At 43.1% G+C, this 25,686-nt stretch overlaps 1 protein-coding gene across 1 annotated transcript in view; it reads right to left on the bottom strand.

Annotated features, from left to right (window-relative positions):
* Positions 1-1,733: 1,733 nt before the first annotated feature.
* Positions 1,734-25,686, bottom strand: part of MYRIP (myosin VIIA and Rab interacting protein) — a 492,137-nt gene continuing 468,184 nt past the window's right edge. Inside the window, exons 14-17 of the mRNA XM_030203295.1 lie at positions 22,744-22,848; positions 22,587-22,647; positions 10,964-11,082; positions 1,734-2,839 (exon numbers count right to left, since the gene is read on the bottom strand). Coding sequence (XP_030059155.1) covers positions 2,807-2,839; positions 10,964-11,082; positions 22,587-22,647; positions 22,744-22,848 — 318 coding nt within the window. The 3' untranslated portion in view covers positions 1,734-2,806. The remainder of the gene's footprint in view (positions 2,840-10,963; positions 11,083-22,586; positions 22,648-22,743; positions 22,849-25,686) is intronic.

The following is a 25,686-nucleotide window of genomic DNA, read 5'->3' as shown; positions in this document are numbered from 1 at the left end:
CTGACTGGATTGTTAAGCAATTAAGGGGCCTTTTTACTAAGGTGCGCCAAAAAATAGGCTGTGCTAGTTTAGGCGCATGTTTTGGGCGCACAGATTCAATTTTCAGTGCAACTGTAAAAAAGGCCTTTTCAAATTTTTGCCAAAAATGGACGTGCGGCAAAATAAAAATTGGCACGTGTCCATTTTGGGTCTGAGATCTTACTGCCAGCCATTGACTTAGCGGTAAGGTCTTGTGCGTTAACAGAGCGGTAATCATCTACGTGCGTAGAATGATGATTACCACCTGGTTTCTGCTGTGTGCCAGAAAATAAAAATTATTTTCCGGCGCGTGTAGCGGACATGCGTCAAAAATGAAATTACCAAAAGGGAAACTCAAAATTGACACAGGTTAAGCGCGCATAGGCGCCTTCGTTGCACACACAAATCCAGAATATGACTGGAATTCCATGCACAACTTAAGTTGCACTATATGGAATCCAAGGGTTAGTGCATTAATTTTTAGGTACCAATTTTTGGGCGCTATTTATAGAATTTGGTCCAGACTACAGATCTCAGATATGTGAGATGGGCACCAAAAACACAGCGTTTAAATCTGCCATCATTAAGAAGCAACAGTTTGGGTAATTAACAGTGATTTGATTTCTACATTGACTTTATTTGTCAGATCTCTTGAAAAAATAACCATTCATACTGTCAAATTATTTGGGAGAGAATGTGGTTTTCCATCTCTGGCAACTGTTTATATATGAATAATGAGATGATATGATGCCCTCATAAAAGACACAGCATGTTGCTCTGTTGCATAATATATTATTTGATATGACAAATAACACTGTCATGCTGTAAGAAAACATATCAGTTTCTATTTTCGAGCAATGTTTTGCCATATTAAGGGAGTGGGGACAAACTCTTTTGAAAGTAGAGCTCTTTTCCCATTATTCTCTCAGTTTGAAAGTAGGAGTTATATTTCTTGATTTGGTGGTAGGGGTTATAGGACAATTCTATAACTTGGCACCAAGATGTAGGTGCCACAATGGGGTGTACTTAGCACCGATTCTATAATGGCATTTAGGCACACTTAGGGGCCTGTGCTGGTGTAGGTACGTGTTTTGGATGCATGCAGGTCCATTTGCTAAGCACACCTGGAAAAAAAGGCATTTTTTTTGTGCCAGAAAAAACTAGCACGCGTCCATTTTTGGGCCGAGACCTTACCGCCACCCATTGACTTAGTGGAAAGGTCTCACATGCTAACCAAGTGGTAAGCGGCCCGCGTGCATAAACTGCCGATTACAGCCAGGTAAGCGCCACGTGTTTTGGGCGTGTCAAAAATGGAATTACCGCATGGGGTAGCCGGATGGTAGTGCCAATTTGACATGTGCTGGACACACGTAGGCACCTACACACCTTTGTAAAAGGGCCCCTTAGGACCTTATTCTATAAAGGTTATGCTCCTAAATTTATGCTCCTAAATTTACGCTCCAAAATTGATTACTCTTGTAAATTATAATATCTGCTTGCTTTAAACTCTAATATGTTATTCAACATCTCTATGTAATAATAAGTGATTACGTTCTAATTTATTACCACCAAGAACGATACATTGTAAGCCACATTGAGCCTGCAAAGAGGTGGGATAATGTGGGATACAAATGCAATAAATAAATAAATAAATTTAGAAGCATAAATTTAGGAGCACACATTTTAGAAATGTAAATTTAGGAGCATAACCTTTATAGAATAAGGCCCTTAAGCCATTATAAAATACTAGGCCAAAACCATTTTGGTGCCCCATTTACCAATAACTGGTGTAAGTTGATATGCTTAAGTGTTCCATGCAATGCACACAACTGATAGTATTCTATAAGTTGTGTGCCTCGCTTAACAACACATCCAGGCCCCACCCATGTGCTGTCCACAGTACGCACCCTCGCAGCTAAACATTGAGCAACTCTGATGCACACTTTAAAAAATAGCACCTTACAGTTACACGTGTAAATGCTAATTACTGGCGCTTCTGAAGAGCCTAAGTACTAGCTTCTATAAACTATGCATGTACTTGGGACCTTTTATGCTCCTAAATTTACGCTCCTAAATTTTGAGCCTAATCTATACTCCAAAATAGATTAAGCTCATAATTTAGGAGCGTAAATTTATTACCTTTATAGAATAAGGCCCTTGGCCCTTAATAGTAGGCACCAAGATATAGAATGAAGGGGTAAGTTTTTTGATTTAGTGGAAAGAGTTATGCCTTTCTTTCTCTTTTCATTTCCTTGAAGAGGGCTTTAAGCACATTTTTTAGATCATCAGTTTTAGCCAAGATTAGTACAGAACAAATGCATACTTCAAATGGAATCCATTGCGATGATTGCAAGAGAGTGAAGACATGCAAAAAGATAAGAGTCAGAACATCTCTATATGGAACTAATATTTTCTTTTCCTTTGTTACATAAAGTAATGAACAATAACAGCTGGATTAGGTATACAAAACATACTTTTTTTTAAAAGATAATATACTTGAGTACTATTGACAAAAAAAGTGCATCTTAAAAAGTGAAACCTTGCTTATGAAACGCGATATCCTTTCTGGAGTCTCTTGAAAATTTAAGGCAGCGTTTCATTTATATCACAATGCTGAAGACTTGGACAGTGTTCTTAGTGAGGTATCCAACACAGCCCTATTATGGAGGCATTGTAGGTACTTGAGGGATCCATTTTCTACTGGACATGGGTACAATGGCTGTTAAAGGAAGGCACTCTCGTGTACAGCCTTAGGCAGTGTGTTATTGGCAGTATAGTTTTGGTCTTACTAATACATTATGGTAGATCCTCTAGCTGGCTCCTGGAAGAAAAACAAGAAGAAAAATAATTAAGATGTTTGACATAGTAGATCTGTATTACATACAGGGCCTAATATTCAAAAAAAGCTGAGCTCCTAAATTTATGTTCCTAAGGGCATAGTTATCCACATGGGCTGCCATTAAGACATGTTATTTTACCACTAACATACTATTTTAACACAGGTTCTATTTTATGTAATGCAACCTAGTTACTAATAACTGAGGTTAACAGTAAAATAACACATCTTCATAGTGTTGATCATTTCCTCCCTTAGTTAGGAGCCTATAGGGGCCCTTTTAATAAACTGCAGCAAAAGATTTGTGAGCCCTTTTATTAAGGTGCGTAGGCGCCTACATGCATCCAATGCGCGTCAATTTGGAACTACCGCCCGGCTACCGCGTGCCCTGGGCGGTAATTCAATTTTTTATGTGTGTCCAATTCGTGTGGCAGAAAATATTTAAAATTTTCTACCACGTGGCGCTAACCGGGCAGAAATCGGCAGTGTATGTGCGCTGATTACCACCCGGTTAACGCGTGAGACTTTACCACTGTCAGTGGGTGACGGTAAGGTCTCAGGCTCAAAATGGTCACGCGCTGATTTTTATTTTGCTGCACGCCCATTTTTGGCAAAAAATGCCTTTTTTTGCAGTTGCGCTGAAAAATGGACCTGTGGGCATCCAGTACACATGTCTACACCAGCGCAGGTCATTTTTCAGTGCACCTTAGTAAAAGGACCCCTCAGTTACCATGGCTTAGTGTGAGATTTTACCATGTGGTAGATGCATCTTTTAACACAGCACCTAGTAGGGGTGTTCTCACTATTTTCTATTACAGGTCATGCGTTAACATTCAGATTATCAAGCAATGTCCGCTCCTGGTTAAGATAGAAGCACCCAGGGCCTACTATTTAGGAGGTGATAAGTGGTCCTATGTTAACTGCATGTTAGGCAGTTACCCCCAGATTCTATATAGCACACCTAGAGATCTATATAACATGCCTAGAGATCGGCGCCGAAATCGGTGCAGATACTATAACAATGCGCATAATTTAACAAGCTTAACAAGCTAATGAGTGCTGATAACAGCATTTAACAAGCAATAATGAGAACTGACACTGATCAGAATTTAGGTGCACGACTCACTAAGCGTATTCTGAAACGATGTGCACTGAACTTTAACGCACGCATGCAAAAAGGGGTGTGGTCATTGGTTGGGAAAAGGGTATTTCATGTGTGTTCCAAAATTTACATGCCTAGTTATAGAATATGGCCCAGTGCGCCTAAATCTACGTGCTAGGATTTGCATTTTCGTTGGTGTAAATCCTGGCCCTGATTATAGAATATGCTTAGTCAGCACTGATTTCAGCGCCAATTTTTTAGGTGCCATATATAGAATCTGCCCCTTAGTGCATGGTAAGTGCATTAACTGCCAAATGCCTTCCAAGCCCACTTTCCACTTATACCATGCCCCATGACACATACACATACAAAAAATGGTTAACAAGCGGTTTCCCACACACTAACTGCAAAAATACCTCAAAGCCCCTTAATTTGGCTCTGTAGTAGAATGTGCTTTAAGTGCTTACTGTGGTTTAGTAAGTTTTCAGCTGAAAAATCATCTCAATGTAAGAGCTAAAAGTTATTGGGTCAAAATCCAGTACCAGTCAGATCACAATGCTGTACACTGTGATGTGACACAAAACTCCACAAAAGTCAGGCAGGACCTACAGAGCAACGCTACCATACCATAATAGCACTTCTTTCTAGAAGTCACACAAGGGCCTACCTAGAAAAAGACAGCACTGTGAACACTGCAGTGGGCACTAGAGCATCATCAACACACCTATTGGGAAAACTAAACAAGCTGGATTATTATAGATCGATCCTATGCAGACATTCAGTATTAACAGAACACCTGTGCTTTCAAACATGCAGAAGCTAATCACAAACTAAGAACAGAACTATGGAGAGAAAAATTACACTGAAACCCAAAGAAGACATACTTTGCATAAAGTGCAATGCTAGAGAAAAAGAATTGGTTATGCACGACTCCCTGTACTATGCAAAATATAAAGACAGCAGAGATAAATTTCAAACACTGGCATATTCCAATCACTGTTACAAATTAATAAATAAAAATAAAATAAAAATTAAAAATAAAATAAAAATTAAAAATAGGGAGATACTATTTTATTGGGCTTACTTAATACATTTTTTGACTAGCTTTCAGAGGCCAAAACCAGCTACATCAGATCAGGGTAGCATACTGCTGTTATGGTATAGTGTCCAGACCTGTGGAAGGAGGTTTTGGCCTTTGAAAGCTAATTATAAAAGGGTAGATATTGAAAAGGATTTAACTGTGCAGGACAGCTCTTACATGGTTAAATTATGCTGGCTGGCCCAAGAGCACATATTCAGTGGCCCTTTTCTGGCTAATGTTGCTGAATATGCGCTCTGACCACTGTGGAATGATTGGGGTAGAGCCAAGGTGGTCTGGGTGAAGCTGGAGACTTACCCAACTAGAAGCAATTTTCAGTTCAGTAAGCAGGTAAATGCCCACATAAACTGACCTAACATTGTCTGGCAAGTTATCAAGGCACTGGCCTAAATATTGGCTGGATCCTGAATCACTTCTAAGACCTAGATATGCAAAGCCAGTGCCTGGATTATACCCGGCATAGAGTGTCCAGGTCAGACTTAGCCCGAAGAGGTCAGCACCTTTAAATTTGTTGACCACCACAGGTTCAACATTGGGGGTGGGGGAAATGTATTAAGTTAGAGAAATAAAAAAAATATATCCTTTTTTTTCTTTTGTTTTATTTTTTAACCTTTCCATTGCACTGACACAGCTACTATACTACTTTATTCTAAACTAAAAATAAACTGGTCAATATTCATCCTGCAACGGACACTTAGCAGGCCCCAGCTTAATATCGGTTGGGACCTGCCTAAACAGAGTCAAGTGTCTCAGCACCTCCAATACCCTCCTTCCTCCCTGCAATCCTGATCCCGATCCACCCTTCCTCAAACACAATAATTGCCCCAAACTGAGTCCCCACTCCCACCCCTGTAGGCTACCCTGGGCCAACTTGGAATCTCTCTAGTGGTCAAGGGGTCCTACAGGCAGGAGTATTGCCTACTTGGCAGCTCCTGTCCATCGCAGATCCATCCTCAAACTGGCTGCCATAACCGCTAGAGACTTCCACCATTTTACATGCTATATTGTCACATATGCACGAAAATAGCTTTACAAAACAGAAAACTATACTTCAGTGAGCTGTAGTTATTATTTTGCATGCCCAGACAACAAAAGGGTATGCAATCTGTAAATAAATAATTCATACAATATATTATATTATGTGGTTCTTATGGAGGGGCATAATTGAAAGGGACGTCCACGTTTTCATGAGGACATCCTCGCAGAATGTCCCCAACCAGGGGCGGGGAAACCTGTATTTTTGAAACAAGATAGATGTTCAACTTTTGTTTTGATAATACGGTCAGGGCTGTCCAAATCATCAAATTTATTTTTTATTGTTACATTTGTACCCTGTGCTTTCCCACTCATGGCAGGCTCAATGTGGCAGGCAACGGAGGGTTAAGTGACTTGCCCAGAGTCACAAGGAGCTGCCTATACTGGGAATTGAACTCAGTTCCTCAGGACCAAAGTCCACCACCCTAACCAATAGGCCACTCCTCCACTTGGTCGGCCCTAGACTTGGTTGTTTCTTTTTTTGGTGATAATGAAAACCAAGGACGTCCATTTCAGAAATGACCAAATCCAAGCTCTTTGGTTGTGGAAGGAGCCAGCATTCGTAGTGCACTGATCCCCCTGACATGCCAGGACACCAACCGGGCACCCTAGGGGGCACTGCAGTGGACTTCAGAAATTGCTGCCAGGTGCATGACTCCCTTACCGTGTGTGCTAGGCCCCCCAACCACCCTCCCAAACCCACAACTGTTCACCACTACCATAGCCATTATGGATGAAGGGGAGCACCTAGATGTGGGTACAGTGGGTTTGTGGTGGGTTTTGGAGGGCTCGCTGTTTCCTCCACAAACGTAACAGGTAAGGGGGGGTTGGGGCTGGATCCGCTTGCCTGAAGTGCACTGCACCCACTAAAACTGCTCCAGGGACCTGCATACTGCTGTGAGAGACCTGAGTATGACATCTAAGGCTGGCATAGAAGCTGGCAATCAATATTTTGAAAGTTGTTTTTTGAGGTTGGGAGGGGGTTAGTGACCACTTGGGGAGTAAGGGCACGTCATCCCCGATTCCCTCCAGTGGTCATCTGGTCATTTCGGGCACACAATTTCCTTCCTAAGGAGGGGAAGCCAGTGCAGAGCAGCCAAGCATTATGTGTGGCTGCTCTGCACATGCCAAAGACGGCTTCATACATGCAGACAAGCTGCGTGCATAATTGCCGTCTACAACCTTAGAAAAACACAAGTCCAGGTGAAAATGTCCAAGTGCACATCAGGGATGTCTTTTTTTTTTTTAGAGTATGGATGAAGGACGTCCTTCGCTATACCTCCGTTCCTGTGATGGTGTCCAAAATATGGATGTTTCTGTGAGCAGGATGTCCATGCCTTTGCTATGCCTCTGACATCCCCTTTATTTACTTGGATCAGCAGTAGCAGCAGTGGGATTTGAACCAGCCACCTCTAGATTGCAAAACCAGGGTTCTAACCACTAGGCCACTCCTTCACTCGGTGCCAGTCCCTTGAAATTTGGCTGTCCCTGTGTGTGTGTGGGGGGGGGGGGCAGTTCAGGATGTCCAAAATGTTTGAAAGAAGGACATCCACGCCTTTGCTATGCCTCCGCTGACACACACATACCGCCCCCCCCCCCCCCCCCAGGGACCTGCATACTGCTGCCATGGACCTGAGTATGACATTTCAGGCTGGCAAAAAAAGTTTTTAAAGTTTTTTTTTCAGGGTAGGAGGGGGTTAGTGACCACTGGGGGAGTCAGGGGAGGTCATCCCCAATTCCCTCCGGTGGTCATCTGGTCAGTTTGGGCACCTTTTTGAGACTTGGTCGTAACAAAACATGGACCAAGTAAAGTCGCCCAAGTGCTCCTCAGGGACGCCCTTCTTTTTTCCATTATCACTCGAGGACGCCCATCTATTAGGCACACCCCAGTCCTGCCTTTGCTATTCCTCCGACATGCCACCAGGAACTTTGATTGTCCCCGCGATGGGAAGCAGTTGGGGATGCCCAAAATCGGCTTTCGATTATGCCGATTTGGGCAACCCTGAGAGAAGGACGCCCATCTCCCAATTTGTGTCAAAAGATGGGCACCCTTCTCTTTCGAAAATAAGCCTACAAGTCAAATGCTGCTGATAAATCTAGTTGCATTAGCAGAATCTCAAACTTTCTATCAAGATAGCCCTATAATATAGGCATCAATGCTAGAAGTACAGTCTCGGTACTATAATGAACAAAACCCTGATTGTGAAGGGTCTAATAGGTCAAACTAATCCAGGTACTCTTGAAACCTTACTGTCACAATTGCATTTTTGTCAATGTAAGAAGGTTAGCAACTAGCCGGTAATTATTGCAATCCATCTGATCTAATTTATCCCCCTTAAACAAAGGTTTGAGTAATAATCCCCATATTTTCTGAATAAGCACCGCCTTCCAAAAAAGAATTTACTAGATCTTAATAAATCTGCTGTACATGGGTCTAGAGAACAATGTCCTTTGGCAGATCGATTTACAATAGTCTGTATGCCCTCTTCATCTACTAAGAGGTTCACGGACAATCTAAAGGGATGCTACTCAGATAATTGTCTGCTTCCAAACAAGCAGCCATTGATCCAGACTCCACATGTATTTAATATCTTACTTATTTTTGCCTGAGAAATATTTGCAAATTCTGTGCTGAAATAGTCTCCCATAATATTTATTTATTTACTGGGATTTATTAATCACCTTTATGAAGAGATTCACCCAGTATCTGCAGGGAGTAGCCTGGTGGTTAGTGCAGTGGACTTTGATCCTGGGCAACTGGGTTTGATTTCCACTGCAGCTCCTTGTGACTCTGAGCCAGTCACTTAACCCTCTACTGCCCCTGGTACAAATAAGTACCTGTATATACTATGTAAACTGCCTTGAATGTAGTTGCAAAAAAACCGCAGAAAGGTGGTCTATCAAGTCCCATTTCCCTTTCCACAAATCTTAAAAGCTCTCTACTTAGATTTATACTCCTACTAATACATTCTGAAACAAATTGCTTTTTTGCCAGTTTTATCCATTTTTTATAAAGATATATACAGGCCCTCAAATTTACTCCCTGTCATCATAACTCTTATTAATACTAGCTTATCCACTGACCAAGTTCCCATGCTATGGAAGACAGCCATAGTCCGCCCAGTTCTAAAAAAAAAAAAAAACTAAAAAAAGTGTTGGAAAAAATAGTTTTTCTTCAAGCCTCATCTTTTGTTGAAAAATCCTTTGCTCTGCATCCCAGGCAATCTGGCTTCAGGGCCAACTTTAGCACAGAAACAACCTTAGCTTGCCTTCTCACTGAAATGCACACTCACCTAAATAAAGCACAACATTGTGCTTGCAGTCTCTCTTGATCTATTGGCTGCCTTTGAATGACTTAATTGAGCACTCTCTCCTACTATCCTGCCTCTCATCTCTTGGATTTCAATGCACAATTCTCTCTTGGTTCTGCTCTTTTCTGTCTACCCGGTCATCCCTTAATGTTTTTAGTCTCAATGATCTCTATTGTTTCTCAAACCTCACACTAACACTATTTGATTTGGTCTCACCTAAAATGTAAACCACACTGAACCCTGGAAAGGGGATATCAGCGGTATACAACAATTGATTTGAACTGAAAAACTCTTACTGCGTGATCATGTGGTGGGGGGCACTTACCACCACCCTCTGAGGTGGTGGTAAGGGTTCCCGCAGTAGCCCGGCGGTAACTTAGGCAGCACACAGTGATGCCCGACTATGTCTGGGTTAATACCTCACTAAGGAAAAAAAATTTTCTGGCATGCTGGAAATGGTGTGCACTTCAGACAGAACTACTGTCGGCAACTGCGTTGGGCCACTGGAAGTTCTGTTTTAGTGTGTGGTAAGCCCGCGTTGGGCTTAACGCTGCTTTGTAAAAGACCTCCTTAATTTGATTCTTAACATTTGCTTGTACTTCATAGCATTTCTTTGATGACTGCACTCTGCTACTACTACTACTTTCTTTAGCGCTACTAAAAGTATCCCACCCTATATGAGCAACAGAGACAACAGAGGGGGTTGATTGTATTGTTGATCTCTGCTTCCTGTTTTATCTGTATTCTTGATTGTGCTTTTGAAATCAATAAAAATGATTTAAACATAAAATATATTTAGATCAAAGCAGTGACGTAGCCACAGGTGGGCCTGGGTGGGCCAGGGCCCAGCCATTTAGGGCTCAGGCCCACCCAACAGCAGCACACATTTAGCGGTAGCTAGTGGGGATCTCAAGCTCTGCCAGCTGAAGACTTCCTCCTGATGGTAACGAAAACGCAACTTTCCACAATACTGGCACCTGTGCATGCTCAGTTTTCAGCACATGCCTGCTGCAGACTGCCAAGGTGGAAAGAAGTGTTTTCCCACCAGCTGAGATATTTTTTGGTGGTGGGAGAAAACTTGGTGCCCACCCAATTCTTGCCTAGGCCCACCCAAAATCTGTTGCCTGGCTACGTCCCTGGATCAAAGGCTGTTTACACCTATCTGATTCATTATATTGTATTTAATATTTATTTGTTGACTGTCTACCCCTTTACCCTTTGTTTCTACATACTGTTTTTGCAAGGGACTAGCCTCTGTTTACTTCCCTATTGTTATTATTCTACATGTTATTTTTCTTCCCGATTCATATTCATGGGAGGGAAAAAAAGTGAAAAAGTAGGCAAAAGTTCTGAACAATAGCATTTATGTATGTGCCACGATTTCTGGCATTTTTACTTCCTAATGAGAGCACAATAACTAAATAAACGATGAATGAACTAAAGAGACCTCATCAGTGAAGTACACAGAAATCAGGCAGAAAATTTTAAAAAGCTCGTTTGTATTTTGGTTACAGCTCAATCATAATTACTTTAAGTGCCTCACTGAAAAAAAATGTTTTTACCAATAATTCCTTGGCAGTATTTTTCCTGTCTTTATTTCTTTGTGTCAAAGATCCTTGAAGTATGAAATTTTTGTTAAATGTCCTTAGTGTTGTCACTGGAGAATTTTCAGCTTTCTCACCTAGAAAACACAATAAAATGCAAACAGTTCATGAATGCATGAAATCAGATATAACGGGTTGGAAGTGGCAATGATCTATTTGTATTGAAGAATACGGTGTTATTCAACATGGAGGGGCATAATCGAACTGCGCCGGCCATCTATATGGGCGGCCATCTCTAATGCCGACGCCATAAAGAGGTCTCACGAACCGCATTATCGAAACAAGATGGCTGGCCATCTTTCGCTTCGATAATACGGTTGGGGCCGGCCAAATGTCAAAGATGGTCGGGTTTCAGATGGCCGGCATCAGTGAGTTCTCCGTCTTCTGGCGGATTTCTTCTTACACTTAGACATGACCATTTACACCAGATCAATGGCAAGCATAAGGGAGTGCACCAAGGTGTGCCATGCAATCTGCATAACTTGTAGTATTTTAAAAATTAAGGGGTCCTTTTACTAAACTGTGGTAAAAAGGGGCCTGCGCTAGCGGCAGCGGCCATTTGTTGCTGTGCACTGTGACTCTTTTTTGCGCAGTGGGTCAAATGCCTGAAAAGAGCCATGGCAAAGTGGTAAGATTACTCTTACCACATGGCCATGGGTTGCGGTAAAGGCTCCTGCGCTAACCCAGAAGCAACCGGGTAGTGCACGGCGATGCCTGATTACCGCCAGGTTAGCACCGTGCTAGAAAATAGCCATCTATTTTCCCTACCAGGGCAAATGATGCGCGCTGGGGCTGGAACTACTCCTGGTGCTGATGTTGGCCAGTGGTAGTTCCAGATTAGCGTGCAGAAAGCCCACATTAGGCTTACTGTCGCTTTGTAAAAGGGCCCCTCAGTGCATTAATTGGAGACATACCTGCACCCCCTCCCATTCTCCGCTCACTTGTACATCTCTTTGCAGTTATATACTAAGGGACCCTTTTACTAAGCTGCGTAGGCACGTCAAATTGGAGTTACCACCTGATTACTGCATGGCCCTTGTGGTAATCTCAATTTTGGCGTACATCCACTACACGCACCTGAAAAATACTTTTTATTTTCTGGTGTGCGGTAGCTACATGCGTCAAGTGGCATTTGACATGCGTGGAACATTACCACCTGGTTACCGCATGAGACCTTACCACTAGGTCAATGACTTGCAGTAAGGTCTGAGGCCCAAAATGGACGCGCCACACTTTTCATTTTGCCGCATGTCCATTTTTGGCAAAAATTTTAAAAAGGCATTTTTTGTACATGCGCTGAAAAATAATTCTGCACGCGCCCAAAACACGTCTGCACTACGGCAGGCCATATTTCAGCATACCTTAGTAAAAGGACCACCTAAAACACTTTCTCACTACCTTTCTCTTAGATTGCTTGATGCCCCCCCCCCCCCAAAAAAAAAAAAGATCATTATGAGTCTACAAGGACCTCTGCTTTCTTTTTTTTATGGCCTCTAAGCTCTAGAATGATCTACCCCCAATTATCAGATCTGAACATTCATTTGCTAAATTTAAATCCCATTTTTTTAAAACTAGCTTATGCTTAACTTTAAGCTGTTTATAGAGTAGCGCCAAGTGCTATTTCTTCATCACTGATTTTTTAGGCTCCATTTATAGAATTTAGTCCAATGTGCAGAAGTATGTGCCCTGCCCACACTCTGCCCAAACTTCACCCGTGTGAACATCTGCCTGCAAAGTATGCGCTACCGCATCTAGGCATGTACTTATAGAATACCACTCAATTGGAAACTGTTTATTTACATGCATATGTGTTTACACAGACATACAAACTATTACAATACCAGCATTTACATGCATTCTTGCCACCAAATAAACCCCCAAGTTATTACTACTTCTTAAGCAAAGGCATTCTTCCTGACTACAGATTGGTCCCGTGTGTAGTGTGACGTGAACATATATAGCAAGGCCCAAGTAGATGCTTTGCAGAAATGTACATCTTTGTAGAGATGTAAAGTTTAAAACAGCTACAGAACAGTAGCTTTTATCTGGTGAGCTCTGACTGTGTTATGAATATACAATGCTACACAATTAGCCACTGGAGAACCAAGTCAGTTATGGATGAAATAGACAAATTACAGAGATTCCCTGAATGACACTATCCTTGTCATGTAATAAATAAGAGCTTGTCTACAGCCTAGTGTGTGAACAGCTTTCTCACATGCATAGTTAAGAGTCTTCAGGTAGAAGCTAGATAACACTACTACTTCACTAATGGGAAAAGGTGTAACTATCTTCAGGAGGAATTTAGAATGCGTCTGCAAGAGTATCATGATAGAATACAGTGTTTGCCTCATATGTGATGAAAGCTTTTAGCTGATGTAACTCCTACTAGGAAAAAATACTTTCCAGATAAAATACTTTAGCAATGAGGTTTTCATTGGCTAAAAGGGTTTTCTTATGAGAGAAGAAAGTGCACGGCCAGGTCCCATGAGACTGAAGGCCTTTGAAGTGGTGGTCTAATATGAAGAAGATTGTTCATGGATCCATAGACCACCACACAGTGGAAAGCTGGAACATGGCCTTTTAAGACATGAAATGGTGCTGAGGTGTACTTTGACTGAAAACATTTGGACATATTGACATACATAGTATAGGTATTGTAGGATAACATCTGGTGGGCCTGTAAAATTATCAACTTCCAGTTGAAGCCATAAGATTTCCTCCTAGAAAGATTCATTGCCTTGATTTGGATGTGGCAGTCCTAAGAAAGCAATTAGATGATACTACCAGGCTGTGAGTGCTAGGGATTGAGACTGGGTTGCAGAAGGGCACCACGATTTTGAGTTACTAAGACTAGGAACACTTGGAGCTTGTATGGCAGTCGAACCAATAGACTCTTAAAGAAGGGAAACCAGTTTTGTTGAGGCCAGTCTAGAGCTATAAGAATCATTGTACTTGGTTTCCTCTGGAACCTGAAGATTTCTGTTATGAAGGATATTGATAGATGTGGATACCTTCTGCAATAAAAAGATAGTTTCGCATTTGGCAGCAATTTATCTTTAACTAGTAAAAAAGGCCCGTTTCTGATAGAAATGAAACGGGCACTAGCAAGGTTTTCCTCGGAGTGTGTATGTTTGAGAGAGAGTGTGTGTGAGAGATGGAGTGTGTGTGTCAGAGAGAGAATGAGAGAGAGACAGCGTGTGTGTTTGTGTGAGAGAGAGTGTCTGTGTGTAAGACTGTGTGTGTGTGACAGAGAGATAAAGTGTGATAGACAGAGAGTGTGTCAGAGAGAGTGTATGTGAGAGACAGTGAGTGTGTGCCCCCCCTCTCGCAGGGCCCCCTCCCCACCCCCACCTCTCTGGTCTCAGGACCCCCTCCCCTCCTCCCTCTCCCTGCCCCCCCTTCAGCCATCCATGTCCAGCGACCCTCCTCTCCCCCTGCCCCCCCTGCTGCCACCCATGTCCAGCGACCCTCCCCTCCTCCTCCCCCACTGCCCCCCTGCAGCCACCCATGTCCAGCGACCCTCCCCTCCTCCCCGCGCATCAAACCCCCTCGCCACCCGCAGCTGCTACTGGTAATGCTGTCCGGCCACTGCTGCTTCTCCTGTTGAGCAGCAGCGGCCACTACAAAAAGAAAAAAAGCAATAAATGTTTTTAAACATCAAGCGCTGCACCGCAGACAGCCATCAGGCATTGGCTGTCGGCTCTGCAGCCGCTCCTCCTTTCGCCTCTCACGTCGCTGTGCTCCTCTGGGGTTTTACTCCAGGGGCAGTGATGTGGAGGCGAGAGGAGGATTGGCTGCAGAGCCTGATGGCTGTCTGCGGTGCCGTGCTTGATGTTTAAAAACATTTATGGCTTTTTTTCTTTTTGTAGCAGCCGCTGCTGCTCAACAGGAGAAGCAGCAGCGGCCGAACAGCGTTACCAGTGGCAGCTATGGGTGTCGAGGGGGTTGATGTGCTTGGGAGGGGGTGTTGATGTGTTTCGGGGGGCAGGGGGGTGTTTGATGTGCCGGGGGGGGGGGGCTTGGGTGATGCGCCGAGGAGGTGTTTGAGCGGCACACTCACAGCTGATTGCCAGGCAGGGGGAGGAGTAGGGAAACACGCGGAGCTCCGCATGTTTCCATACTCCTCCCCCTGCCTGGCAATCAGCTGTGAGTGACGTCAGTCTGGCTACGGAGCCTAGCTCAGCAATTCCAGGAGCCATGGACACAGGCAATTACTTTAGAACGTTGGTGGTGAGAATTATTATATAGGATTGGGGGACAGATATGCCACAAGGTTTGAATGAGGAGGTTGATTCGGCGGCAATTTAAGGCCATGGAGGTTCTTTTTTCCATTGAGAATCACTGGCGCTCCTATGCACAGGTGTTAGCATCTTTTCACTGGTGGCGATCTGTGGCCCATTACTGTTGGAGCGTTCAGCTCTTTGTATCCAGGCAGAGAGTTTTTATGAATAGTTTCAACCCCTGAAGACTCAATAGCGATACATGGACCACATTGGGTTGTCAATAACAGGCTGATGACATTAAGCTACATTGGAACAAGGATCTGGCAGTTTAGCGATTGGACAATTACATTGTGGAAGTTGAAAGTTGGCAAGAAATATAGTGGACATTATCACAATTGAAGACTGATGATGGTGGTTTACAAGGACGTTTCAACATAGTTACTACAACTGCAGATAAGTTGTAATTTGGAAGCAGGTTATAAAGACTGTGTGAGCAAGAGCCACTACTCGTTTCAAATCCACAAGTGACTTTGGAAAGTATCCTAAATTATAAGAGGTGTAATTGGATTAGGAAAAATATGGGATTGTTTTATATTTGTAGTACAATAAAATGATATGATTTAAGATTATTATGTGCATAGTTATGTAAAAAAAAGTATATTTATATGTGATAACTATAGTGGAATTAAATGAACCTCGACTGTGTACTAGCAATCAGGCATAGCCAGACAGCAGATTTTGGGTGAGCCTAGGCAAGAAGTGGGTGGGCACCAAATGTTCCCCCCCCCCCCCCCTGCAAAACCACCACCAAAAAATATCTCAGCTGGCAGGAAAATGCTTCTTTTCACCCTGGCAGTCTGCAGCAGGCGTGCGCTGAAAACTGAGCATGCGCAGGTGCCGGTATTGTAGAGAGTAGCGTCTCCGTTACCATCAGGGGAAAGTCTTCAGCTGGCAGAGCTTGGGATTTCCACCAGCTACTGCTAAATGTGTGCTACTGTTGGGTGGGCCTGAACCCTAAGTGGGTGGGCCCTGGCCCACCCAGGCCCACCTGTGGCTACACCGCTGCTAGCAATGAATATGCATGAGATAAATTTGCATGCCAAGCAGGAAGTGCATGCCAATCTATCTCATGCAAATTCATTGTGGATATCCTGAAAACCCGATGGGACTTCGTGTGCCCTGATGACTAGGTTGAGAAGCCCTGGACTAGAAGCCGATGTTAGTTCTGAGACTAGAGGGAGTGAGATTCTTCAAACTGGTGTAATGATCTTGGATGGTATCCATCAACACTTTTGACTTTCTGCACAAAAAGATCATCATTAATACAAGAGGCATTGATCAGTTTGGCATTGACATCCTCTCCAGGTCTCAAACCCTCAGCCATGCTAGCAGCAATGAATGAATGGATTCATAATACAGTGTCAACCATTCAAAGCCAAAAGGGGGAAGAGAACTTCCACAGTAGTCAAATGAACAATCACGAAGTGGAAGGAAAGGAATGTTTCCAAGAACATCTTCCATTACATGTCTGGGCTTGTGTAGATGTTGGGAACAAGATATTCAGCAGTCCATTTCTGATAGCAGCTGGACGCAGCTCTGGCGCTCAGTGTTTCAGTGTTCCAGGTCTGCAGCCATCACACAGTCCCTTTATTTTTTTATTCACCGGTCCTTATGGACGCCCCTCGGGTCGCATACCATTAATCCATCCATTCCCAGTTTATGTTGGTCTTGTCATGTTCAACAAGGCACTATCAGACACCTTGTTTTTGACTGTGTATGCCTTCAATCATTTTGGACTGATGTCTGGTTCACTTTAACAGATATATTTCATTTCCATGGTCCCATGCTGTATAAATATGTGTTGCTCAGAGACCAATGTTTTCGCTCTTCCTTAAGCCATAATGAATGCTTACTTGTTAATACTTTGCTCACTTTAGCCATGAAAGTAGTTTTTGGGCACTGGAAGACCCTGGGTCAAGTCACATATCAAGAATGGTGGAATTTGGTATTTCAGACTTATAAAAATGATACTTTTCTGGCTAAAAAGTCATGTCGCTATATCACTTATAAGGAGAAGTGGTCTTTGTTATTGTCCTACTTTAGAGATGCTTGATGAGAAGTGTTTTTCTTTTCTTCCTCTCCACTCTTTCACTCTTCTGTCCTTTACATGATTTTTGCAATTTCTATAGCTGTTGTACTGTTACACTGAATTGTCTTCTGTTATTCTCTTTTAAATTTAATAAAAATACTATGACCAAAAAAAGCCTAAAAAAAATAAATAAAAAAAATAAACCAATGAAAACAATGTTGGTGTCATGTAAAGAAGAGGTTGTAAGACCAAAAAATATTGGGAGGGCTTTGCTTCAGCACTAGTTCAGAAGATTGGAAAAATGAGGTGGCTGAGGTGATTGCTGCATGCGCGAAGAACCATATGTGGGCAGAATTATAGTCTAGTTCTAAGCTCTGGGAGAGCTGTTCCATCCCAGCACTATCTGTTGGAACCAGTCACTTGTGCGCACAATTAAACCCTCTTGATGGAGAATACAAATCTATAAATATTTTATTGATATTTCTTTACCTTTCAGAGGTAGGATAAGCTGCATGATGGCAACATTTAGTTAACACGTGATTTATAAAAATACATGTAAATGATTTAATCCTAGTGGAAGACTAGCAGAGCTCGAGAAAAATAAAATATTTTGAGCTTGATTTTCCAAGCGATTTCCCTGGATGAAAAATGTTCCGCTTTGAGTGGCTAAACATGAAAGGGCTATCACAAACAGGGCACTTTTAGCCTTATTGAAAAGAAGATTTTCCCCAGGGAGTGCTTAGATAAGGGGGAGGAAACAACACAATTGCACTTGCAAGTTCATAAGTATGTTGCCCCTCTTGCAATATCCACAGAAGTAGCAGGTATAAGATATGGGGAAATTTCTCTGAAAATTAGGCATAAAATTGTGCACTTTGCAATAGTGCATGCTACTGAAAATGGTCCTGTTTAGAGACCTTAATTTTAAGAATATTTTGCCAAATAAATCATTCAATTATGGGGCCAAGAATACATTGCCCCATGTAAGCAGCATTGAGCCTATCATGAGTGGGAAAGCGCGGGGTACAAATGTAATAAAAATAAAAATAAAATAAAAATAAATGAATTTTAAAAAGTCTATACTTTAATCATTTTAATTGTTTTCCTACTATAAATGAAACTGCAGTGTTTTTCTTTCCAAGTGGTAATAGCATTAGTCATTCATAAAGGAACTATACTTTGTATTCACTGTCTATCTTAGAAAAAAATTTGATTAGGCTACACGGCAATATATTTTACGAATAAAACAAGTGCTCTTCAAATAGAATTCAATATGAACATTGCAATGGCTTGAGGTTTTACAGACCTACAGGTAATTCGCTTCTTTGACTTTACAGGCTACATTTAAGACACAATAATGCAATCAAGTTTGCCATGGCAGGAAATTAGACCAAAATGTACATGGTTCAAAAAAATCAATTCCTTGATTGGTATTGAGTCAGAATCTGATCTGTTCTGACTCGGCAATGGTTCAATACTAAATGTACATCTGTGCTCTCTTAATAAGCCATAGTCACGTACAAGTGAATTTCAAAATGTGGAACCCAATTTTACATAGAATGTGGAGACCAACACTGAAATATGCAGGTCAGGATGTACTGAATTTTGAAACATATGACATTGCCTTAATAGGGAACCTCAAATGTAACTGTAAAGATTTAAAACTTCCAGCAAAGAGATCTAATCAATTTCTTTCTGCAGTTCAAAGAATCTATTGAGCAAATGGGCATTCCCCTATGTTTTAAACCAATGCTGTGAGAGCTGAAACATGGCCACGTCAGGCAGGTGACTTTTGTACCAGCAAATGAACTAAAGACATTTTACTATACTGCTTTGTTTTCTTAATTTTTTCCAATTCTGTCTTCTGACTGTGTGCATGTCTTTCTCAGCACATGCAGTGGAAGCAGCCATTTCAGAAATGCACTCATGGATAAAATGAACCTTCCATGTGTAAGTTATGCTGCTTCCATGTGTAGTTGCCCACTTTCTAAACCTACACACGTACATGCCACCAATGAAGTGACGAGACCACAATTTTAATTTCACTTTCCCTTTGGAGGCAGAAATAAACAATGGGAAACCTTTGCAAGACCCTGAGGGAGTGATCCTTGCAGGCAGTGAGGAAGCCACCTGTCACCGATATTATCTGCTGGGCCTGCTGGCCAGCTTTTTGCAGGTACCCTGCAGTGGTCCTCGGCCTGCGGTGCATGCCTGCTGGCACGTGCCCAAAGGAGTGTGACCAAAGGGGCAGGTCCCACCCCCAGGGGTGTAGCCAGACAACAGATTTTGGGTGGGCATAGGCAAAAAGTGGGTGGGCACCAAGTGTTCTCCCCCCCAAAACCACCACTAAAAATATCTCAGCTGGCAGAAAAATGCTTCTTTCCACCTTGGCAGTCTTCAGCAGGCATGCGCTGAAAACTGAGCACGCGCAGGTGCCAGTACCGTGGAGAGTAGCGTCTCCGTTACCATCAGGGGGAAGTCTTCAGCTGGCAGAGCTTGGGAATCTCCACCAGGTACTGCTAAACATGTGCTACTGTTGGGTGGGCCCAAGCCCTAAGTGGGTGGGCGCTGGCCCACCCAGGCCCACCTGTGGCTACGCCACTGCTTTGGAGCCCCCTCAGAGCCACAGAGAAGCAAGGAGAATGCCACTCTGCTCCTCATTTTTGGAGAAGCATAAAGGAGGCACGAGTAAGGCCATGGTGCCACAACCTGTTAAGGGACTTATGGACTAACGTATTCAACAGCTAATGGAAAATAATTCATCTTCAATCGTGAGTACTGAACTTTCTCCTGAGATTTCCCTATTATTGGGGATAAGACTCCTCCCCCACAACCTGCTGAACTATGGGAGCAGATCAGTGTCCCTAAACAGGGTTATATTCTACCCTCTGTGGGAAGTATTTCTTCTCACTTATCCTTAAGCTCTAGTCAAGCAGAAAATATTTCTGGACATATTAAACTACCATCAACAATAGTACAACATACTACTTAGATTCTGAGCCCACCAGAGAGACACCCAGTACCTGAAAAATGAAACTGTAAATTGCATACACATGCATTCCCCTTCTAGAAGTTAGTTCCTTAGCTCTGCTCATTCAGACTTTTGGAATCAGTTCCCACTCCTTTGCGGACCATTTCCTTTTAGTTTACTACACTGGACCTCTTTCTATTAATCTCACACCTCTGCAGAACTGCCTCCATAAGGTGGCCTCATTGCTCAAGAACCAACGCCTTATTTTGAACCCTGATTAAAAAAAACTGTTATTAGCTGGATCATAGGTGCCCTGTCTCAACTTTCAATGAATCATAATGTTTGACAGACAAAACACCTGTTTCCTCATTTAAATACTTAGGGATTATCATTGATTCAGCAATATCTTTTGCCCTCAAATTTCCTATGTCCTTAAGACTGGGTTCTTTTTCCTCTGTAGTCTAAGATCAGTTTGAAACATGGTTGATATCAATTCACTTTGCTCCCTGTTTTATGCCTACATAAATGCTCGATACGACTATTGCAATGTTGCTTACACAGGAATTGCCAAACAAACTTAAAACACCTTCAGATGCTTCAGAACACTGCTGCTTGTATCATCTGTTGAGCCACCTGATATGATCGAGTCACACCACTCCTACAGCACCTTCACTGGCTATCACTGGAATATAGAATTAAACTCAAGATTCTTTCCTTGGTGCACAAGGCATTTACACCTCTATCCCTTCCTATCTGGCCATGTTGATCATTCCATATTCACCATTCCGTACACTGCGATCTCTTCGAACTAAAGTCCTCCCACCCCCCAACCACAACCACGAGATTACCTCTACGGGGTAGAGGAGACATTTTGGATTCAGGCGATGACCACTACCCATAACTGCTGATTGGACCACTTCAGACTCCCCGGGTAGGTCCTGAGGAGGGGGTTGTGAGTTGGGGGAAGAGAGGGCTTCCTAATGTGCATGCTAATTTGTGCATTAACTTCTTAATGCATTTTAATAAAAGAGCCCCTTAGTTTACGTGGAGGGGCATAATTGAAAGGGATGTCCAAGTTTTGTTGAGGATGACCTCGCAAAATGTCCCGATGGAGGGGCGGGGAAACCCGTATTATTGAAACAAGATGGACTTCCATCTTTCATTTTGATAATACGGTCAGGTATGTCCAAATCTTGAAATTTAGGTCATCCCTAAAGATAGTCGCCCCTAGACTTGGTCATTTCTGATTTTCGGCGATAATGGAAACCAAGGACGTCTGTCTCAGAAACAACCAAATACAAGCCCTTTGGTCATGGGAGGAGCCAGCATTTGTAGTGCACTGGTCCTCCTGACATGCCAGGATACCAACCGGGCACCCTAGGGAGCACTGCAGTGGACTTCATAAATTGCTCCCAGGTACATAGCTCCCTTACCGTGTGTGCTGAGCCCCCCAAAACCCACTACCCACAACTGTACACCACTACCATAGCCCTTACAGGTGAAGGGGGGCACCTAGATGTGGGTACAGTGGGTTTCTGGTGGGTTTTGAAGGGATCGCTGTTTCCTCCACAAATGTGTAGGGGAGATGGGCCTGGGTTCGCCTGCCTGAAGTGCACTGCACCAACTAAAACTGCTCCAGGGACCTGCATACTGCTGTCACAGACCTGAGTATGACATCTGAGGCTGGCATAGAGGCTGGCAAAAATATTTTGAAAGATATTATTTGAGGGTGGGAGGGGGTTAGTGACCACAGGGGGAGTAAGGGGAGGTCATCCTCGATTCTCTCCGGTGGTCACCTGGTCATTTCGGGCACCTTTTTGTGCCTTGGTCGTAAGAAAAACATGACCAGGTAAAGTCGTCCAAGTGCTTGTCAGGAATGCCCTTTTTTTCCCATTATGGGTCAAGGACGTCCATGTGTTAGGCACGCACAAGTCTCGCCTTCGCTATGACTCTGATACGCCCCCTTGAACTTTGGCCATCCCTGCGACGGAAAGCAGTTAGGGACGTACAAAATCGGCTTTCAATTATACCGATTTGGATGACCCTGTGAGGAGGACGCCCATCTTCCGATTTGTGTCGAAAGATGGGCATCCTTCTCTTTCGAAAATGAGCCCGGAAGTTTTTCTATCACTTCATGAATACTGAAAAATCTGTTAAACAGCATTATCTACTTGTTTACTATAATGGGTATTTCTAAAATAATTGTGCTTGCTACAGCAATCAGTCAGAATGGGGCTCCAATGGTCTTATATTTAAAATGAGATTTTTCATTGTTTTTGTTTGTTTTTCACCAACCTTGCATTGGTGGTGCCGGTAGTTTTCTCCTCTGCTGCCTTGATGTGTCTATGGTTTGCATCTATAAGGAAATCATACGTATTAAACACTCATAAACAGAAAAACCTAATTCTCCAAAAATACTGCAATACGCTTAAAAAGAGATTTTTTGTTGTACCTGATGCGCTTGTGTTTGATCCTGTTTCCTTGTGAGACGTGCACATGAAGTAATATTCAAACCTGCCATGGTAAGGGCTGAAATCCTACTCTCAATGTCCGAAATCTAAAATAACACAAAAAGAAATAGAATTTAATTTGTTTTTCATTTACCTACTGCAACAAATAATTTTTTGCTGGCAAGTGGAAGGCCTGATTTGGGGTGAATTAAGCCCACAGTAGTGCTTTTTCATGTTGTCTTTAAATGATTATTTATATGCTGTGTTTGGAAAAGCAAGCAGAGAAATCTCTTGCTCATCTCAGGGAACATGAATAAACCTCCTTTACCACTTTTTCTAGGCAGGGCTGCAGAGAGACAAAGCCAGACCCAGGAAAAACAATCTTAAGGGCCCCTGCCTTGCTCTGACCCATTCCACTGCCACACCATTTTTGCTCTTGTCCTTTGCTGGGCCCCCTGCTGTTTTCTCTAGGTGTGAAGGGAGGCTTCCAGTGGCAGGCAGAAAGCTAGCTCGGTCTCCTGTTCCTGTGCTGGGTTATCACGTTAATTCTGCTCTGCCGGCCATGGGTCCTATGTACTTCACAGGACCTGTGCTGGCAGAGCATCTCGGGATTGTACCGGGGAACCAGTCAGCATGCCCTGTGGTAAACTCTTATGCGTACTGTCCTGAGCTCCTAATGATTGCTTGGCCACTGTGATTCTGTTTTGCTCCATAGATCTTGAGCAGTGTGCAGTATCACAATGGGAGAGGCTAGAGAAATGGCTTAGATTGCTGGATTGAAGCCACCAGTCCAAGCTCTTCTTCATTTGAGAAGTCCAAAGGAGCCGAAGATCATAATTCTGAGATACTGGGGACCAACAGCACGAGAGACTGCTGAAGCAGTCGCATGTGAGCTCTGGCCCATGGCACCATATCTAAAGTCACTGCCATAGAGTTCAAGACCTGGACATAATCCCAGGTATGACAGTGGGGAGACAGGAGTAAGAGGATAATCTGATTTTGAAGCTTGATCATTCTCTGATCTGGTAAAAAGACCTTGACCTGAGCTATGTCAAAATGAACCTCCAGGCATTCCCAAGTCTGTGTGGGCATTAGGTTGCATTTAGGAAGATTGATGACCCAACCTAACGATTGTAAGAGAGATATCACTCTGGATGTGACTTGACAACTTTCTTGGAACAAAATCAGCCAGTAATCCTGATAGGGATGAACTCTGATGCCCTCCTTTCTCAAAAACAGGGCCACCACCACTATGATGTTGGAAAAGGTTTGGGGAGCTGTAGCGAGACCGAATGGCATAGCTTGGAACTGAAAATGCTGTCCTAGAATAGCAAAATAAAGGAATAACTGATGCAGTGGCCAAACTGAGATATGTATGTAAACCTCCTTGAGGTCCAAAGCCAAGAGATATTCCCCTGACTGCACAGCTGCCATGATGGAATGCAATATTTGCATGTGGAAATGCTTGTCTTTCAGAAATTTGTTGACCTTTTTGAGGTCGAGAACTGGGCAGTGAGACCCTCCTTTCTTTGGTACCACAAAATAAATTGAACAACAACTTTGACCATGGTCTTGTATGGGCACTGGAATCACTACCCCTAACTCTTGCAAAGAGTGCAGAGTGGAGAGTACCACTGCCCATTTGCACAAAGCGCTACATGGGGACTCCAAAAAAAATCTATGATGGGAGAGGAGAACTCTACTTTGTAGCTTTCTTTTATAATTTCTAGGACTCATTGGACTGTAGTAAACTTGGCCCACTCCTTGCAGAATCGGGACAGCTGTCCTCTGATCTGCATTGAAGAGTGGGCTGGAACCCCATCATTGTGAGGAATGAGTGCCGGGAGATCTGGAAGTTGGGTTGGAAGATTGCTTTTCAGAACAAAAGGACTATTTCTGCTGTATCTGGACTTCTGATATAAATTAAACCAGTCAGGTCAATATCGCTTGGTATCCTTAAGATGGAGGCAAGTCTGAGCTGATCTAAAGGAGCTTTAGGCTTCTCCTCAGGATAACGCTGAGACTTTGAATCACCCAGATCCTTGACCAATTCATGTAGATCTTCCCCAAACAAAAGTCTACCCCTGAAAGGAAATTTTACAAGACACTTTGGAAGCAGCATCTGCAGCCCAGTGGCGTAACCACAATAAATGCTGAGCAATAACTGCCAATGGCGTTTGTTTGGCAGACACTCTAATAAGGTCATACAAGCAGTCTGCCAAATAGGCAAGACATGTTTCAATATTTGGAAACTCAGAAGATAATTGTAACCCAAGCCTGTCAACGAATTTGTTGCTTGCTGAACCCAGCTAAGACAAGCCCTGACAGCGTACGAACTGCAGATAGCCACCTGCAGAGAAAGTGCAGAGACCTCAAAGGAACGTTTTAAAGAAGATTTCAGCGTTTCCAAGGTGGTCTTCTTGGTTACTGCAGCTACTACAGAATCTATCTTGGGCAATTTCAATTTCTGCAGTTAATCCTGTGAAATGGGATAGAGGTGAGACATTGCCTTGGCCACCCTAAGGCTGGCACCTGGAGTGGCCCATTGAGCACAAATGAATTCCTGCATAGCCTCATTAACTGAGAAGGACTTAGGTGTTTTTATTTTTATTTTTTTTTAGTGCTAGCCATTTTAGGATTAGAGGAAGCAGGATTCTCAGAATCAGCAGAAGAAATATTTAGAACCTATAGATAAATAGTGACATAGGAGCGTTTTTCAGAGTTTTACAGCAGATGCAAACAGCAGTTATTTCCCCACCTCGCTGGAGCGGTAAAAACCTCTGCACCCACAGTAATAACCCCTCGGCTGGCGGGGGTTGGGGTCCCCCGCCAGCAAATGTATGCGATGGCGGGTGGGTGGGCGGGGGGGTCGAGAGGGTTGTCGGCAGGGGGTGGGTCAAAGTTGTTGGTGGTGGTGCTGGCGGCGGCATGGGGTGTTGGCAATG

The sequence above is a fragment of the Microcaecilia unicolor genome, chromosome 1 (genome assembly GCF_901765095.1).
Source record: "Microcaecilia unicolor chromosome 1, aMicUni1.1, whole genome shotgun sequence".
Lineage (NCBI taxonomy): Eukaryota > Metazoa > Chordata > Amphibia > Gymnophiona > Siphonopidae > Microcaecilia > Microcaecilia unicolor.
This window is presented reverse-complemented; position numbering and strand designations above follow the sequence as displayed.